The sequence below is a fragment of the Littorina saxatilis genome, linkage group LG5 (assembly GCF_037325665.1).
Source record: "Littorina saxatilis isolate snail1 linkage group LG5, US_GU_Lsax_2.0, whole genome shotgun sequence".
Classification (NCBI taxonomy): Eukaryota; Metazoa; Mollusca; class Gastropoda; order Littorinimorpha; family Littorinidae; genus Littorina; species Littorina saxatilis.
The window spans coordinates 20,961,353-20,980,588 of NC_090249.1; the positions used below are offsets into that span (position 1 = coordinate 20,961,353).

The 19,236-nt window shown below is 39.8% G+C and overlaps 1 protein-coding gene across 1 annotated transcript; it reads right to left on the reverse strand.

The window, feature by feature from the left end:
• Window positions 1–7,205: 7,205 nt before the first annotated feature.
• LOC138966523 (cystinosin-like) lies at window positions 7,206–16,525 on the reverse strand. Its single transcript, XM_070338787.1, has 9 exons — window positions 16,381–16,525; window positions 15,159–15,252; window positions 14,279–14,482; window positions 10,278–10,418; window positions 9,877–9,976; window positions 9,478–9,597; window positions 8,715–8,885; window positions 8,223–8,340; window positions 7,206–7,755 (listed from the first exon to the last, which is right to left on the reverse strand). The coding sequence occupies exons 1-9, from the start codon at window positions 16,439–16,441 to the stop codon at window positions 7,544–7,546; spliced, it is 1,221 nt and encodes a 406-aa protein (XP_070194888.1). The 5' UTR covers window positions 16,442–16,525; the 3' UTR covers window positions 7,206–7,543.
• Between the last annotated feature and the right edge of the window lie 2,711 nt (window positions 16,526–19,236).

Sequence of the window (19,236 nt, forward strand, 5' to 3'; positions counted from 1 at the left end):
AGTGCTTTGTGTGGAATTGTACGACTGCAACAAAGAAACAGAAAACAACACACATTTTCAATTTCACCAGACATTTTAATTGGAGAGTTGTGTCACCTGTTGTCACATTGATTGGATTACAAAAACATGTTATGGCAAGATAACCAAACAGAAAGAGAAAAGATGGAATAAAAAAAAATGTGTGGTTTTGATCTTATGTTTTCATTAACATATTCATGTTCAATCTTTCATTTGTGATCATAGTAATATGAGGGTGATTTAGGCATAAACTGTATCTGTTATGCTAACCATATACTCCAAGACAACATTGTATGAATCCTTACAATTTTTAGCAAGCAAAAACATCAAATCTAAATGTGTTTTCACTTTCAAAAGTTTCAACGGAAGTCACTTTTACTTAAAGAAAAACAAGAAGAGCAAACGCTCGATCGAGTCACTTTCGCAGTTCTGAATATTATATGAGGCATCAGATGGACAGGAAGAAATTGCTATTCACAACACAATGAGTCACGTTCACATAAAATTTGAGCCCGGTCACTTTTATAGTTTCCGAGAAAAGCCCAACGTTAAGTTGTGTGTTGCCGAACAGAAAAGGCTAGTTATCTCCCTTGTTTTTCTGATAACGTTCGTAAAAGGCTACAGATGTAAATACTTTGATGTAAAGAATAATCCTACAAAGTTTCAATCACATCCGATGAACTTTGTCAAAGATATAAAATGTCTAATTTTTCCTTTGACGCTGACCTGTGACCTTGAAAAAGGTCAAAGGTCAACGAAACCATCGTTAAAGTGTAGAGGTCATTGGAGGTCACGACTAAACAAAATATGAGCCCGATCGCTTTGATAGTTTCCGAGAAAAGTCCAACGTTAAGGTGGTGTCTACGGACGGCCGGCCGGACGGCCGGCCGGACGGCCGGCCGGACAGACTAACACTAACCGATTACATAGAGTCACTTTTTCTCAAGTGACTCAAAAACTGTACAGAAACAGCAGCTTCAAAATGATCATGTTTTTTTGATCAGCTGTCAAAGCATCAAGAATTAATCAATAGTTAATCACCTCGAGTTCAAGTGGATTTCATAGTGCATACACTTTGCATTTCTTATCACAAGAAATCGGCAAGCACACAAGAAAACGCTCAGTCACTCAGCAAAATTCACTAGCCTTTGTGCGAAACAGCCTCTTAAAAACTAACTACTGAAGAAGGTAAAAACAAAAGCACTTGAAATGAAAATGTATGTGATATCATGACATTACCAGGGTGCCAGGGATGAGCACTGCTGCCAACCTTTTTAAATGTATACTTTATGACAAAAGGTGATGTGAATGAAGACTCCGGTAAAAATCTGGTGTGCATACAAAACATTGAGTGCAGACAAAGTAAAAATGACAAGACAAAAGCACTGATGTCAATTTACAGGTCCTAAACCAATTGTAGCAGAAAACATTAGCGAGCAATCCTGAGGACAGGTATTAGGCACACACAAAAAATAGTCTGTTTACGGTAACCCGACCGACCCTATTTTTTTCGCAAGACCCTAGACTTTTTTTGGGCATTTGGGGGGGGAAAAAATTTGCAAAATAACGTAAAAATATGGTTTTTTGGAAAAAAAATAATAAAATCCCAACCTACCGACCCTATTTTTTGGGCCTATGTTACCGTAAACAGACCTTTTTTTTTTTTTTTGCCTTACTATCAAAAGGTGTTTGATACTTTCAATGCAATTCAGTGGTAGTCAGTATCACTATCTTGTACTTCTCCAGTTTATCATCTTAAACATCAAAATAATTGTATATATTTTTTTGTTTATTTTATTATTTTAGTAATCTCCATTTAATTATCATATCATAACCCACGCAAGCTGATAAGGATCTATCAGAACTAAAATTTAGTTATCTTTATGAACTTGACACATATTAACATAATAATTTTAAAAAATGAAACAATCCCAACAACAAAAATCTAGAAAGCCATCCACAAACAAAAAGCGCATACATGTATATAGAGAGAACAAAAACCCACTGATAAAATTTGAAGCATTAAAACAAAATTAAAATTAAAATCACAATTGTGTGCAACTAATAAAATGGATCTTATTTTGAAAGCTTTGAAAATCTAACATCACACCCACATGCAATAATTACAAACATAACATTGTGATCTATTATTGAAAAACATTTTAATATCACAGGGTTTGTCAGCTATAATATTGCACAAGAACAATTGTTCACGCCTCATTCTGACACTTTCCATTCTCACCACTATCCTAAAGTCAGCGATGCTCATCAACAGATACGTTTAAACATTAAACATACATTCCTTACCATGTACATGGTCATGTCACCCCCACAGATCTGTCAAAGCTTTCATATGAAAAAAAAGTCGCGCTCAGTCGAACTCACAGAATGAAACTGAACGCACTGCATTTTTTTCGCAAGACCGTATACTCGTAGCATCATCTGTCCACCGCTTGTTCTGAGCGTGTTTTTGATCCAAACATATATCTATATGTTTTTGGAATCAGGAACCGACAGGGAATAAGATGAAATTGTTTTTAAATCGATTTCGGAAATTTAATTTTAATCATAATTTTTATATTTTTAATTTTCAAAGCTTGTTTTTGATCCGAATATAACATATTTATATGTTTTTGGAATCAGAAAATAATGACAAATAAGATAAAATTGTTCTTGGATCGTTTTATAAAAAAAATAATTTTAATTACAATTTTCAGATTTTTAATGACCAAAATTATCAATTAATTTTTAAGCCTCTGAGCTGAAATGCACTACCAAAGTCTGGCCTTCGTCGAAAATTGCTTGGCCAAAATTTCAATCAATTTCATTACAAAATGAGGGTGTGACAGTGCCGCCTCAAACTTTTACAAAAAGCCGGATATGACGTCATCAAAGACATTTATCGAAAAAATGAAGAAAACGTCTGGGGATATCATGCCCCGGAACTCTCATGTAAAATTTCATAAACATCGGTCCAGTAGTTTACTCTGAATCGCTCTACACACACACACACACATACACCACGACCCTCGTCTCGATTCCCCCTCTATGTTAAAACATTTAGTCAAAACTTGACTAAATGTAAAAAGAGCATCCTTCCACTTGAACATGTACCAAACACCAACATTCAATGAAGAGTATGAATTTTGTGCTGAATTAATTTTGCAGATTGACATAGGTGTCATTTATGAAATGGCCAGGAAACAGCCAGGTTGCTGATTTTTGGTATGTGTCTTGAAGAATGCTTTGACGCTGTGTAGTGAAGCTTGAACAGATCGATGTATCGATCTATCATGATGAACATCATGGCTTACACAGGAAGGAATGCACCTTTAAACTACAGTCGAACCTGCCCCTAAGACCACCTGTCTGAGGAGACCACCCCAAAGTATCCCCAAGGGTTTTTACTATATAAATGACCTGTGTAAAGAGACCACCTGCCTGTCGAGACCAAAGATCACCCAATGTCGGTCCCAAAACACGGTTTCAACCTGTTGTGGAAGACCACCTGACGTCTTTTTCCAAAACAAACCCACTTCACATTACAGGGCAGAACATGAGGTCAAGTTCGGTCCAAGACAGTTTTATGGTTTGACCTGATCTCATTTTGACCTGATCTGACCTTGACAGTCACCCACCCTCTTCCGCTCACTTTCCCAAAGAAAACATCCCGGCCACACGTAAGCCCCTGGGGGTCTTGACCGCAAATTGCAATCGCTTGTCTGTGACGAGTGCAAAGCGGTTTTCATCTTTAATCACCCAACAATCCGCACGGCTAAGCAAGAAAGCAGTGGAGCAACAACTGTGTGTGAGTGTGTATGTGTATGTATGTGTGTGTGTGTGTGGCTGTATAAGTGGCTTTGTGAGTTACATGAAGTCTTATATCGTGCGCGTATATCCAGACTCGGACTAAAGGCGCAGGGATCTATTTATGCCGTGCGAGATGGAATTTTTTACACAATACATCACGCATTCACATTGACAAGCAGATCGCAGCCATTTCGGCACATATCCTACTTTTCACGGCCTATTATTCCAAGTCACACGGGTATTCCACATGTGAAAAAAGTGTTTCTGTGCAGCGGGAGGTTTGCGTGTGTGTGTGTGTGACACTACGTTCAAGTGTTTCTAGGAAGATGGGAGTTTGTCAAATGTCGAACCTGTCAAAGAAGACCACCTGTCTCAAGAGACCACTTTTTCTCAGTCCCTTTAGACAGGTTCGACTAATACTTTTTGAGGGGAACATTTACTTTGCTGAGTATGGTACAGTCACATTCATCCCATCACAATTTGAGACCTCACTAATCCAGCGTTTCACCTCTCTCTGAAGCACAGTAAATGTGCATATTTAACAAACAAACGCAAATTCTAACTTGCATGCACGAAAGTACACCTTAACCCTGTGCAATAACAATATATAACAGCATTCTCAAAATGGTTCCCCTCTCCTATCAGCCATAACTTAAAGTATAACAGGCAACGTTTTAATAATTTGATAACAATGGAAAACATGTACATATCCAGATAAGATCTCAGTACAACAGTAAAATAAATAGGTAACAAAACACAGCCACCAGCCTTAAGACAAAATAACAGATGTTCGTAAATTTAAAAAATATACAGTTAAAACTTAAAGGCATATGTACTCGATGACTATACACGCTAATTGCTTTACCAACAGGTGGAGACATGCTAAATTAAGTTCCCTGCATAATATTGTGGTCTAGGACCCCTTCAATGTTGAGATATGTTAATTTTCATTTTGATCTGGATCGTCCTATTTATAGATTTGGCAACACATGTAACGTTGATGCAAGGGAGCTAACACCGCGGCTTTGTTGACATCCTCACTTTTTCAGAGGCTAGAACAAGCTGTAATGCATGTATTATGGTCCGCGCATGGTGACATATCGTCATTATATGGTCTTATGGTGCGTTTGACATCGATTATGGGCAAACTACACTTTGTAAACACGGGAGCGCGTACATATGCCTTTAAGAAAAACTGCAAAGATATGTTCAGTGTGCTTTATTACTTATTCTTTGATACACCCACTTCCTTCCAGTGCATAAAAAGCTTCAAAATACACTCTTCTCCGTGAAAAAACCATTTCCCCAGGTAAAATTAGTGTGACAATTGCTATGGCTTTGAAGAATAGAAAAATAAGTCTGTATTCTTCTCTCTGACAGCATGGTCAACCTAGAACTTAAAAAGATATACTTATCAGAAATGCTTAGCATATGCAAGAATTTCCCAACTGTTCTGCATAAACTGACAAGCCAATGTTAGCAAATCCTTATATTCATTGTCAGCTTCTTGTTTTCTTAAAACATGTTGAAGTATTCACTTAGTTTCTCCGATGTCTTTTCAGGTTTTTCATGGAGAAGAGCAAATACACCAACCATGACACAAACACTACTTATCTTCATTCAATATTTCTAAAACCTGAAAAAGCAAGCATATATATGTTATCAAAGGCGAAAGCAGTGATCGATGACACACATCCAATCAAATTATGTGGTTCAGAACCAAATTATCCTCGCCAAAAGAGTCTCTCTCAAAATCAAAGCCATCCCTATTTAGCAGCAGAATATACTATCAAACCATTGTCTTTTAACTTCTTCGGTGATAAAATAAAAATATCTGGTTTTGCTGTTATTTATTTTGAAATGTTACAACAGCAACACTAAAAACTAACAAGTCGCGTAAGGCGAAAATACAATATTTAGTCAAGTAGCTGTCGAACTCACAGAATGAAACTGAACGCAACGCAACGCAGCAAGACCGTATACTCGTAGCATCGTCACTCCACCGCCCGTGGCAAAGGCAGTGCACGTGGAATTGACAAGAAGAGCGGGGTATTCGTTGCGCTGAGAAGGATAGCACGCTTTTCTGTACCTCTCTTCGTTTTAACTTTCTGAGCGTGTTTTTAATCCAAACATATCATATCTATATATTTTTGGAATCAGGAACCGACAAGGAATAAGATGAAAGTGTTTTTAAATTGATTTCGAAAAAAAAATTTTGATAATAATTTTTATATATTTAATTTTCAGAGCTTGTTTTTAATCCGAATATAACATATTTATATGGTTTTGGAATCAGCAAATGATGGAGAATAAGATAAACGTAGATTTGGATCGTTTTATAAATTTTTATTTTTTTTTACAATTTTCTGATTTTTAATGACCAAAGTCATTAATTAATTTTTAAGCCACCAAGCTGAAATGCAATACCGAACCCCGGGCTTCGTCGAAGAGTACTTGACCAAAATTTCAACCAATTTGGTTGAAAAATGAGGGCGTGACAGTGCCGCCTCAACTTTCACGAAAAGCCGGATATGACGTCATCAAAGACATTTATCAAAAAAATGAAAAAAACGTTCGGGGATTTCATACCCAGGAACTCTCATGTCAAATTTCATAAAGATCGGTCCAGTAGTTTAGTCTGAATCGCTCTACACACACACACACACACGCACACACGCACGCACACACACACGCACATACACCACGACCCTCGTTTCGATTCCCCCTCGATGTTAAAATATTTAGTCAAAACTTGACTAAATATAAAAACTAAAAAATTACAATTGTGACCCTCCACCACAAAATGAATCGCATGTCACCTCTCGCGGTTCTGCGCAAGGCTTAATATAAGTCCGGGGAGTGTCTGGTAACAGTGTGAGGGTAACCTTAGTCACAGGCTTATAACTCAAACAGTTTTCGCTCTTTTGTAAAACGGTTTTCATTACTAGATAGAGCATAAACAACTCTTTAGGAAAATGTAAAAGTATGAAAATCATGCAAAGGTGACATGCGACTCATTCCGTGGTAGAGGGTCACAATTTGTCTCATACTACTAAATTTGAGAGACTCAAACAAAATCTATCAGATGTCTCAGTGTGCCGAAACAGCGAGACAAACCAGGCAACTTACATAACACAACTTTAGTTTGGTAGAATCTTTGGCAATACATTTAATCTCAGCCTCATAACAATTAGACACAACCCTCCATAACAATGGGAAGACAAAAGATCATCTAATTCCATACAATGCAGATGGGATAGTGCAAAATTCCCTACTAAGCACAAAATACTCTTAGTACAAGAGGTGTTTTCCTATCTATGCAGTTGTTCATAAAGCGAATCACCCACCTCCCCCCCCCCCCCTCCCCTCCCCTCCCACATTACAAACGATAACAACAAAAAGACCAATCTGTCTAGAACAAATTCTCATTTTGAAGCAAAATCTTATATATATCGTTCCCACCCAGAGAAAAGATTATCACTAACAACAGGATCAATTACAAAAGGCACTACGCGGTTGGATGGATGAAGGGGTGACAAATAACCATTAGCACTGGTTAACCATTGCTAGGAATTGAAGGTTCCGTCACTGACTAACAATGAGTATTTTCTCTAGGCACCGGTTGACTGTTACTACAATGAGTATTTTCTCTAGGCACCGGTTGACTGTTACTAGTAATTTCACCCTTGCTAGGAATGGAAGGTTCCGTCATTGGCTAACATGGAGTGTTAACTCTAGGCACCGGTTCACCATCGCCGGAAACTGAACCGTCATTGACAAGCACCTCTTTTTCTTCATCCAGCTGTTCATAGGGTTCATTGCCGCGGTAAAGGCAGTAATGTTGAACGATGAAGAGAACGTCAAACAGCATGGAGAAAAAGCCCAGGCCGAACTTTGTTGGATCGCCAAATATAGAGCTCCAGTCATCTGTCAAGAATCAAGGCAATTTTTCATTTTTATGAACAATGAAAGCGTTTGGTATTGTGATTGTTATAAGAGATTAAAACCTGGTGGACTGATTTTCTTTTAAGCAATGTGAAAAATATTTCTAAAACTCATGTTGCTTGTCGTTATTGTGCTAGTTTTGAGACAACAGATCTAATTACTTCGCATATACTGTAGACACAATGGACTGTTGTTTTTCAACAAGCCATTTACCACTTTTAGAATTAAATAAACAATAAACCCATTCTGCTACAGTTGTATTGTGTTAAACATGTCAAACTAAACAAGTTGCTATGAAAACTTTGAATCAATCTGAAAAACTGAACCTGCAAACACCAGATCAGTTTTCACCAAGGCTGAAAAGTCCTGACCTTCATACATACACCCGAGGCTCCCCCTTCATAGGCAGTGAGACCAAATGTATTTAAAATCGAGGCAAGGGTACCTACCACTGTTGAAAGCTAGAAGAAACATTTGGAGAACGCTCAGAGAGCCTCCAGTGAAATCCAGCAAAACGTTTCCAATGCTCCAACCCATAGTACTCTTACGGCGATAGTTCATCCAGGCCTGCAAACAACAGCACAATCGAATGTATCTAAAATCAAAATAGTATGGCAAAACAAGATAAGGAAATGTGTTTGACCAAATGACAATCAATGTTGCTTTTCCTATCACTCATGACAAGGGAGATAAGTAACTGTGGGTACAAGCACAATGGCAAACCACATACTCTGAGGAAAGCGAACTGCCACAGCAAAGAGCCGCCCGTTTCAAGGGGTGGACAGTGGAAGACCCTTTCCCCATGAAATCTTTGTGCAACAGCAGAGAGCCACCGGTTTCAAGGGTTAGAGAGTGGGAGACTCTTTCCCCAGGAAAGCTGAATAAAGTCACAATATATTCAAGGGTAGGCAGTGGGAGTTAGGCTCTTTCCCAGCACTCACCTGTGGAATGTACTTGATAAGTGTAACGCCCAGTTTGATGTAAGAGAAGTAGTAGAGGTAGGTCAACCAGGTGATCTTGTGAACCAGCGTGACGACGAGAGTGATGGCTGCAAACAGCCACGCCCCTGGCACAAGGACCAAGACTAACTTGGACAATCTCTGTCCTCCTCTCTGCCATAAAAAGCTAATATACAGCTGTTATGCATAAATAGTATATTGCAGAACAGTACTACATGTACAAGTAATCTAATGCCCTTTGATAAGAACACACCTCCCACTAAAGGACAACTTCTGTTGTACCTGTGTCTATTATCTTGACCAAAATACATGTATACCCGACACACAGGCCACCTGTAGTCTCGGGACACATTTGGTTGGTCCAAACAGTGTCCTTTCATTGCAGGTACCTCTGTAATGTAAGGCCCTCTGATAAAAGGCCATCTCCCAATAAAAGACACCTTCTGTTGCCTATTACAGTATTAGACTCTAATTTTGTCTAAAATTGATTAAAGTAAACCTTCCATAACAGGGCACCTGGAATATCACCATTGGCTAGTCCCATGGATGTCCTTTCATATTAGGTATCATTGTACCTGCAATGTAAGGCCCCTCTGATAAGAGGACACCTCCCAAGAAAGGACACCTTCTGCTGACATTCAGTCTCAAAACCTGACTAAGCAGACCTGTCATGAGACAATCAAATTATTTATCTGAATCAATAATAATACAAAAATATGACAGAAAAACAATCAAAGAGACCTACCTCATAAATTACGCATTGGAAAATCGTGATGGCGGTTACGAATACAGCATGTAAACTGAAAATGACATCATTCAGTTGTACCGGGTTGATGCCTCCTGGGTGCTGTGACTTGTACTCTTTCTGCAGATAAAACACAACACACAGTACATGAAATACAAAGCATCAATTTCTGTAGTCGAGTGGAACACCCCTTTAAAGTGGAGGTGACTTTACAAACACTACAAACAGAAAATTTGAATGGATGGGCATATCTGTCTGTGTTTCCGTGTATGTCTGTGTGTGTTGGTGTCAATGTTTTTGTCTGTGTGACTGGATTTGTTTTCTCTATTTATCTATTGATCTAATCATTTACCCATTCTATTTATTTTTAATGAACATCAAAAAGACACTGTCACTTGCCTTGACTGTATCCACCCAGAACATGCCGACGTTGAAAAAGGCGTAAGCCAGAAAACCCGTGATGTTGTACAGCAGATAGTCAAAGTTAAGGCCCACCACACTGAAACATGAAAAGTAAGCATAACACACTGTTAATACATGTACAGTACGTACATTGTTTACACACACACATACATCTATACACTATCTCCATAAAAGTTCACATAACAAAATAGAACTAAACTCAAAATTCTTGCTTTGACACAATTAATGGACAACCAGGCCAAAGAATCAGACAGCTAAAACTGAATCACAAACGTGCTCACAACAAAAGCACCTCGAAAATGAACATCGCCTTTAATACACTGAGCCACCCAGCTCCCGGTGTATGTACGGGTTTAAAAATAAATAAAATTGTTTACCTCTTTCGCTTCCAGTTTGAGTAGACCTGTGGGTAGAAGGACACAGACCAGGCAACAAAATACATCCAGCCAATGACAGCATTGATTGTGATGAGGACGGAATTGTGAACCACGTCAATGTGCACATATGCATCTTGAATACTGGAAAACCAAGACCGTTGTTAAAGACATATAATAATAATGCAAACTTTTATAGCGCTATTCTAGAAAAATGTCTACTCTTAGCGCTTTACAATACATACATCGACCAAGCATACTATACACGCACAGGCAAAGAAACCGACCAAACATAACCAACAAACTATACATGCACAGGCAAAGAAAACGACCAACCATACAATACACGCACAGGCAAAGATAACGACCAAACATAAACAAACATACTATGACCAATCATAACCAACATACTATACGCGCGCAGGCAAAGAGAACAATCAGCACATGTAATAATTACTGACAACTAATGATGCAGGCATACAATGACAATCCAATACACAGCCTAGGCACAAGAACCACATAAGGCTACTGTATAAAAACGTGTCAACAATACTATTTACACACACACAAACAGTGCTGACACAAAGCGCAGAAAATATATATACACGTTATTTTAGGCACTAGGTAGGGGGTGAGGTGGGGCGGGATGGGGTGGGTGGGGAGATGCTGGAGGGAAAATCACTTGCGCTGAAAGAGGTGTGTTTTGAGATTTGTCTTGAATGTAGTGAGAGAATCTGTGTGTCTGAGAGGCAGAGGTAATCTATTCCAGGTCACAGGGGCTTGATAGGCGAAGGACCTCTCGCCACATGTCTTTGTTTGCACTGTGGGGAGTCGGAAGAGTCGAGTGTCGGCGGCGGAGCGAAGCTGACGAGAGGGGGTGTAGAGATTGAGGAGTTCTGAGAAGTATTCTGGGGCAGAACCAGAAACGACGGCAAAAGAGAGAGAGGAGAGTTTGTATTCGATCCTTTTAGTGATAGGCAGCCAGTGTAGAGAGTGAAGAAGGGGTGTGGCGTGTTCATACTTGGAAGATTTGAAGACCAGGCGGGCAGCGTTATTTTGGATCCTTTGAAGTCTATCTAAAAGGTACTTAGGGAGACCGGCCAGAAGAGAATTGCAATAATCTATCTTTGAGAGGACTAAAGAACACACTAACGTTTTGGTTGCATCAGTGGTGAGGTAGTGACGGACTGAACTAATCTTGCGCAGCTCTAGATAGGCGGACTTGCAGATGTTAGAGATGTGTTTTTGGAAAGAGAGAGTTGGATCGAGCGTGACGCCAAGGCTGCGGACAGACGGAGAGAAAGAGATAGGTAGTTCGTTGACAGTGAGAGAGGCAGGAAGAGAAGGGTGATTGAGAAATTTCTTGGGACAGGCCAGCATAACTTCGGTTTTGTCACTATTTAACTGGAGTTTGTTTAAAGACATCCAATCACTGAGGTCCGCAATGCAATCCTGTGTCCGAGATACCAGAACGTCAACTTCAGCAAGAGGGGCAGACTGATGAAGCTGTGTATCATCAGCGAAACTCTCGTGCGACAACGCATGGCGACTGATAACATCGGACACAGGGGAGGCATATAGAACGAAAAGTATGGGGCCAAGCACGGACCCTTGCGGGACACCGTACTGGAGAGCTGAAGGTTGAGATTTGATGCCGTTGACACAAACGGTCTGCGTCCGGTTAGTAAGGTACGAACGAACCCAGGAAAGGGCCAGATCATGAACACCAAAGGAGTGCTGAAGCCTGTGGAGCAGAATTTCGTGGTCTATCGTATCAAATGCGCTAGACAAGTCCAGTAGTGTTAGAATGGAGACCTGATTTTCGTCAAAGCCAAGAAGGATGTGCTGTCTCAGTACTATGGTTTTTCCTGTATGCAGACTGATGGGTGTTGAGAAGGTGGTTTTGCTCTAGATGAGTGAGAAGTTGTGAAAGGACAATTTTTTCAGTGATTTTTGAAAGGAATGACAAGTTCGAAACGGGCCTAAAGTTTTTCAAGGAATTCTTGTCAAGTGAAGGTTTTTTGATGAGGGGCCTAACTATTGCAGGTTTGAATTCATCTGGGAATGAGCCGGAAGTCAGAGAGTCGTTGATGACGTGAGTGAGATATGGAAGAAGGTCATCAATACAATCACACAGCAGAGAGGACGGAATGGGGTCAAGCTCGCACGTTTTCGGACTAGCGCCTAAACACACCTTTTTTACAAACTCGCTGGTGACAGGCTCAAAACGCTGCAGAGCTGGACCACAATACATCCTATCGGCAACCGGTGAAGGCGGGACAACAGCAGAATCAAGCTTCTCGCGAATAAGCGCGATCTTCGCAGTGAAAAAGTCAGCGAACTTCTGGGGAAGCTCATGTACAGAGAACATAGTGGGAAGAGGGGGACAAGTCACCTTGCCTAAGATGTCATTGGTGACACTAAACAGCTGTTTGACTGAGGTGCATGCGAGTATTTTGGATGAGAAGAATGCAGACTTGGCATGGTCGACGATGGCGATGACCCGGTTTCTGGCCGCCTGAAATACTTGCCGGTGCACGGTTAGACCTGTGGCGCGCCACTGACGCTCCGCCCCCCTCCTCTCCCGCTTGGCGTCTTGTAGTTCAGGTCCCACACCGCTATACCACGGGGAGGGGGGACGATTAGAGACCAAACGACGGGTAGAAGGGGCGTGTGTGTCCAGAATGGCACGCAAAACATGAACAATTTAAAAATAAATACTACTTACTAGATATCTAGGCACCTTTTCATTTCGTGAACAGTTTTTTTTTAAATCTCATCTGAGGTCATTCCACTGGAATGACCTGTCACACACAGAGAGTAAAGACTTTCAAAGACCCATGAGTTATTTTTGAAAAACATTGACTGCTGAGCTTTGTCCATGTCTATTGATTAAAAAGATTAACACTTTCGCGACGGGAGGTGACTATATTAGTAATAGCGCTGCAACGCCCACGGACGGGAAGTGACTATTTTAGTATTAGACATACAAGGTACACGACTCGTGATTGCTTCCCGGTTTTTGAAGCTTGCAGTAAATTGAGTTGTTTCCCTTGACACACTTGGTGTGCCCTTCCGCCATATGTAAAATTAGCCTGGTTTGTGCGGTTTTTTCGAGAAAAAAAATGAATCGAAGGCGAGCCTTGTCACGGGAGGAGATTCTCCGGATGTTGGATCTTGAGGACCCTGTAGATCATGATTCCGACGTGTTGTTTTTGCCTCAAGAAAGCGATAATAGCAGTGATATAGAGGAAGAAACAGTCTTGTTGTTGCTGCTAGTATGAGTCGGCAAACTACACGTGTTAGGGTGGTACTGCATGAATCTTCGAATGTGTAGTTGCAAGGGGGGCGTGGCAGCACTGATAACAATGGATGGCTGGAGCCTAATCCTTTTGGAAATGTTCATAGGTGTACAGTTGGGACTTTGTTGTGAAAATGTGACTTATATTCAATATGGATTACCTAGACATCATTTGGTGAGTGTCACAGTTTTGTTTCATTTGAGTCAGGATGCTGTGAGTGAATGCGGGATTTGCTTGTTTTTTTCTTTGTACTGTCTCCTTATTTCTGTGTAGAATTTTAACAATATTTCAGCTAATTCATAGGTTTTACACCTTGTTTGGTTATAAAATTATTTATAATACTTTCTGTTAAAAAATAACTTTTAAAAAAGCAGTGGAAAAGAAAACACACACAAAAAAACGTTAAAAAACACAAATTATCCCCCTTTCACCCCCCCTTTGCTAAAACAAATCGCGTGACAAACTTATAAATAGCACGACTGAACTGGGCATCCATTTTTTAATTAGTACACAAAATTTGGTGGTGATTGGACTTAATTCAAGCTTGCTAGACAGATTTCTTTACAGTTACTGTTTTTTGGGAAGTTTCTTGGTGGCAAGCTTGGGCAGGCAGGACGTTAACGCCGTGGCAATGCTAGTCACAATAGTGTTAATACAGGTCTACAAAGTACAACTGTAAGTGAACAATTTTTCTCAACTTACTCTTCAAATTCAGGTGATGATGAGTTAATTCCAAGGGTAACGTGACCTGCACTCTTGCCAGTGATCTTGACCGTGATACTGGTGTTGCCAGGATACACAGTCAAGTTTGGCAGTGGTTTGATCAGCTCGTCATCATCAGTATATGTAATGTCGTCTCCAACTTGGTAGGTGAACTGTAATTCTGCTGTTTCATTCAATGCAGAACTGAAACAAAAAGCATTCACAGTAAAACTCATGCAAAACAAGAAAAGAAAGATACACACACGTACAGCCGTGATATAATTATGGTCTAACTGTTAAAGTGAACATTCAGATTTGCATTAGAACATATTAAATGCATTAGAACAATTTTAAAACATTTCTTTGTAAATAATATCAATGTGCACATATAGTTTTTTGAGAATTCAGGATTATACATCAATTAAGACACATGAATCACAAAACATGCCAAACAAAAGACAGATGTGGAATTCTGAATAAAAGTTTAAAAAAATCATTTTAAAAAACTCATTTGTGCAAGGTCAGTTACGTTGATTTTTAGACCAAGTTTTTTAATGATTTGTTTCTTTTATAAATCATAATAAATCGAGCATGGGGTGTCATCGCACAAAGAGAAGCATTCAAATTCTTCAAAACCAAGGGAATTCTGGGTAGGGAAATCCTTTTTTGAAATGACGTCAGAGCCCTTCGGTGATTGGTCAATGCGTATTGGTTTTAAGAGTGCCAACATTATGTAATTCACACCTGATATCAGTGGAATTTGATTTCGCTTTCCAAACAGATACATTTAAGGTAACGGGAGACTAGGAGCATTTGCCAAGTTAATGCACCTCAATAAAACATAGATAGAGCATAGAGTATGCAAACACATAATTATTACCTGAAAGAGATAGTGAGGTCTGTGGTTTCACCAATCTGAAGCTCCAGGCTAGAATCACTTAATTGAACTGTCACGGCACTAGCAGTGCTCAGACCTGCCATGGTAATAAAAAGTTCATTCACATCACAGTTGTGTGTACATCACTACATATGTGTGTGTGGGTGTGTGTGAATAACTGTAACTGTAAGCATACAAGTGTATGCTTTTTAAACTTTCAAACACTTACAAAATCAAACATACATGTATTCACTACTTTAAACAATATGAACAACACATACAGAATGAAGAATGAGGGAGCAAAGAAAGGGAAGAGTGGAGAGAAGAGTTAGTACTAAAAAGATTGCATTTGCATTTGGTAGCAAAAATGGACTCTTCGGACGTCCAAGAGAATGGCTGAGGTACGACGCAGACAGAGGTCTTATGTTTTCTGTTATTTGCCTACTTATTAAATACGATAGACTTACGAAGTGTCTTGAAGATCAAGATACATTAATGTATTCCTTCTTGTGCTCCCGATCATGCACACACTTGGACACATACATGTATGCTAAAACTCAGCAGCCAGGCTGCTTTCGCTGTGGAGTAGCAAATTTGTTGTTTTTCTAAATGACACTAGTGTGTCTAATTAATTCACCAAAAAATGTGGGCTTGTGAAAATGTGTGAACTTACGCATCTAATGATGTGTGAAACTTAGGCAGATAAGACTAAGAGGAAGGAGTCAGAAAATCTTAAATGGCAAGGTCTTATAAAGGGCGCTACACTGTATAAAAAATAAAAATAAATAAATAAAAAGGACAACTAATTATACAGGTGTGCATGTGTATGGTCATTACCATAACAGCATCTTCTTCACACTGAAGCTCTTCCATACTGTGAATCACCTGTATCTTATGAAGTTGGTCATTAGAACAAAGGAGATAACTGAAAACTGCTATCTCATTGTCCATTCAAGATAAATGAGTGTTATCATGCTTTTTTTGCTGCATTGATAATCAAACTCGTCTCAAAGCCACAAGCAAAATTACAACAATTAACTGAGGCAGTGGTCTAGTAACTAAAAGGGAACCTCAACAAACGCATGTGACACATATACACAAAGACACCTTCAGAAGAAAAAGATCAACAGTCCGAACTGTAATAAATAAGAAGGCTGAGTAACACTGTTGTTCATCTTCACCTCTAACTGGAACTTCAGTTTTACTGCCATCTTTGAGAACTTACCATAAAACAAGAGGCAAAGGCTGGCGAAGCCTTTTGTGAACACATCGTCTAAAAAATACATGTTGCTGAATCCCCTCGTGGCGATTATGCACAGTCTTTATCTCACAACCGTGATAAGCACGGGACAGATCGCCTCCATTTGTCAACAACAAAGGGCATGTGACAAATTCGTCTTTTTATACGAATGCATCTGAAAGTTTTTCCTTTGGCGGTAGAGCTCATGAATACATTTTAATCCTGCGCACTGTTTTGGTCTCGAAAGCAAATTCTAACCAAGTTATTCTCCAATTGCTTCTGTCTTAAATATATAAGCTATACAGCCATCACTGTGTTGAAGACTTGTATAACTACAAGGTTTCGGTAAGAAGGAAATTATTCAACATCGACGGGACATAACTCTGTAGCCAACATGTCCGCTGCCTTGCTTCTTCGTCAAGGGTAAGTCAGTAAAACTTTCAAAAGGTATCTTATTCTTTAATGGCAACATGCACACGCATGCACACAACAAGCATACATTCATCGTACATTTTCCGTTTTAGTTAAAGGAAAAAAGTATTTCAACTACTTGTTGTCTTCGACTTCGTGTCTCTCTCTCTTTCTCTCTCTCTCTCTCTCTCTCTCTCTCTCTCTCTCTCTCTCCCTCTCCCCTTGTCACGATTTCATCTTTCGCCTGTGTACATATTTCCCCCTCGACATATACTCAAGACTGAAATGTTGTTTCCTGGTAAAATTAAGAAGTGAAATTATTTAAGGACGAAAAGCATGTCAGTTTCTTGCATGTGAAGAAAATTGGTGGTAAAATTTAATAGATTTCAACCCCAAAATCGAATTCTTCGAAAACGTGTACTGAGTGGTTACGTCCCTTGAGTAAAAAGGAAACATTTTAGGATGAATCAAATTTCTAAGTTAAATAAAACAAATTGGTTGGACAAATTTGGCCCCATGAATGTAAGGTACACAAGGTCGCTCATCAGTACTATCGAAGGGTGTTTTTTTGTTCAGTGTAGAGTTTATACTAGATCAACGAGGCCGAGAAGCGAAATATCAACACGGCGAAAGATGAAAACGTCACACCCTCTCTCTCTCTCCCCCCTCCCCTCCCCTCTCTCTCTCCCCCTCCCCCCTCTCTCTCTCTCTCTCCCCCTCCCCCCCCTCTCTCTCTCTCTCTCCCCTCCCCCCCCTCTCTCTCTCTCTCTCTCTCTCTCTCTCTCTCTCTCTCTCTCTCAATCGATTAATAATAAAGATTCGTTTCAAGGTAATCTTGAACTTTAGTGTGTTAAATTCATAGCTCAGAATCCAGTGGCATTCTATACTTATTTTTGATACAAGTCCCTGTAATCAACTTATCAAGCCAAAAAACATTTGTCATGAAATTAATTGAGGGATTGAGCTCCAAACTTAAGCATAATTAATTAATTTGGTTGTTTGATCGACGAAAATGGAGTACGTTGTCAACCAAGGGACATCATTTACACGACGGAGTTGCCTCCCTCGTCCGCCCATACGGATAATTCCTTCTTTGACGAATGTAAACGAAATGCAACCGTACAGTTCACCAGAGTTCATTCCGTGACTTCAAAGGGATCTATAATGACTTGTTATGATTACAAGTGCAGGTTCTCCAAATTTGGAGGCTTAAATGCCTCTGAATTACGAGCTATGAATTTAACACACTAAAGTTCAACATTACCCGTTTCAAGTTAAAACTTAAATTTATGCTAAGTATGGTTTTCTTTCTTTCTTGGCTGTATCCGGAGGTCCGGCGAGCCGGTTCCTGAGCCTAGGGGCTCAAGCACCGGCAACTTAGTGCTCGAGCCCCCAGGCTCGGGAACCGGCACTCACATGGCTGCTCACCTTGTAAGTCATTATTTTGTGTTTGTGTAGGAGTTTCTAATCGCTGTTCAATTCAAAGAACTGTGGAGAAAGATTGATAATGATCAGTGTTGGATTCAGAAAGACATGTATTTCGGAAACAGCGCGGTCACTGATGAGTGACTGACCGTAGCGATAGTGGTGATATTGATAAATGCAGTTTGTAGACTTACAGTAGCGATTCCACATTGCTTGGTTTGCGGATACATTCAGTAATGCCTAACTCGGAATGGATGGCGATCTTCGACCTTTCATAAACCACTCTAAAGCTTTGGAATGAAGAAGAAGAAAAGGAAGGGTAAAAAAACCGGAGTGGCTCAGCATCCGGCGAGCCTGATCCGGAGCCCCCAGGCTCGGGTACTGGCAGTCACAATTATCTCACAAAATAGACTTTCCAATTTTTCACTCAACACTCACCTTGCCTTCTTCGCTCAGTCTTTAGTGAATCACTGAATGCGCTAGAGATCATGAGGTCTCCGGTTCAAGCCTTGCCATCGCAGTCCGTTTTTAATTTTTATTTAAAAAGATAATCTGTTTAACTTATTTCCCCCCCTCTTAACTTTCCTTTGCTCTATTCTTTATTCCAAGCATTTCAGTGATCGAACTGAGATTGCAACATCAAAGCAGCTTAAATTACGAGTCACTCAGTGATTCGGCATTGCCCGGGTCACTGAATTCATCCGCGAACCAAGCTGGCAACGAGACTAAAGCAGCAAATAAAAAATTAACATGGAAACAAACAAAAAACAAAAAACATGTTTTATTTATGGCAAAAGATCAATCTACTTTGCATCGAGATACTTGGACAGAATCTCGTCGACACCTGCGAATGAACCGCATCTCTCGCTACGGTCAGTCACTAATCAGTGACCGCGCTGTTGCCGAAATACACGTCTTTCTGAATTTAACACTGAACATTATAAATCTTTCTCCACAGTTCTTTGAACTGAACAGTGATTAGAAACTCCTACACAAACACAAATC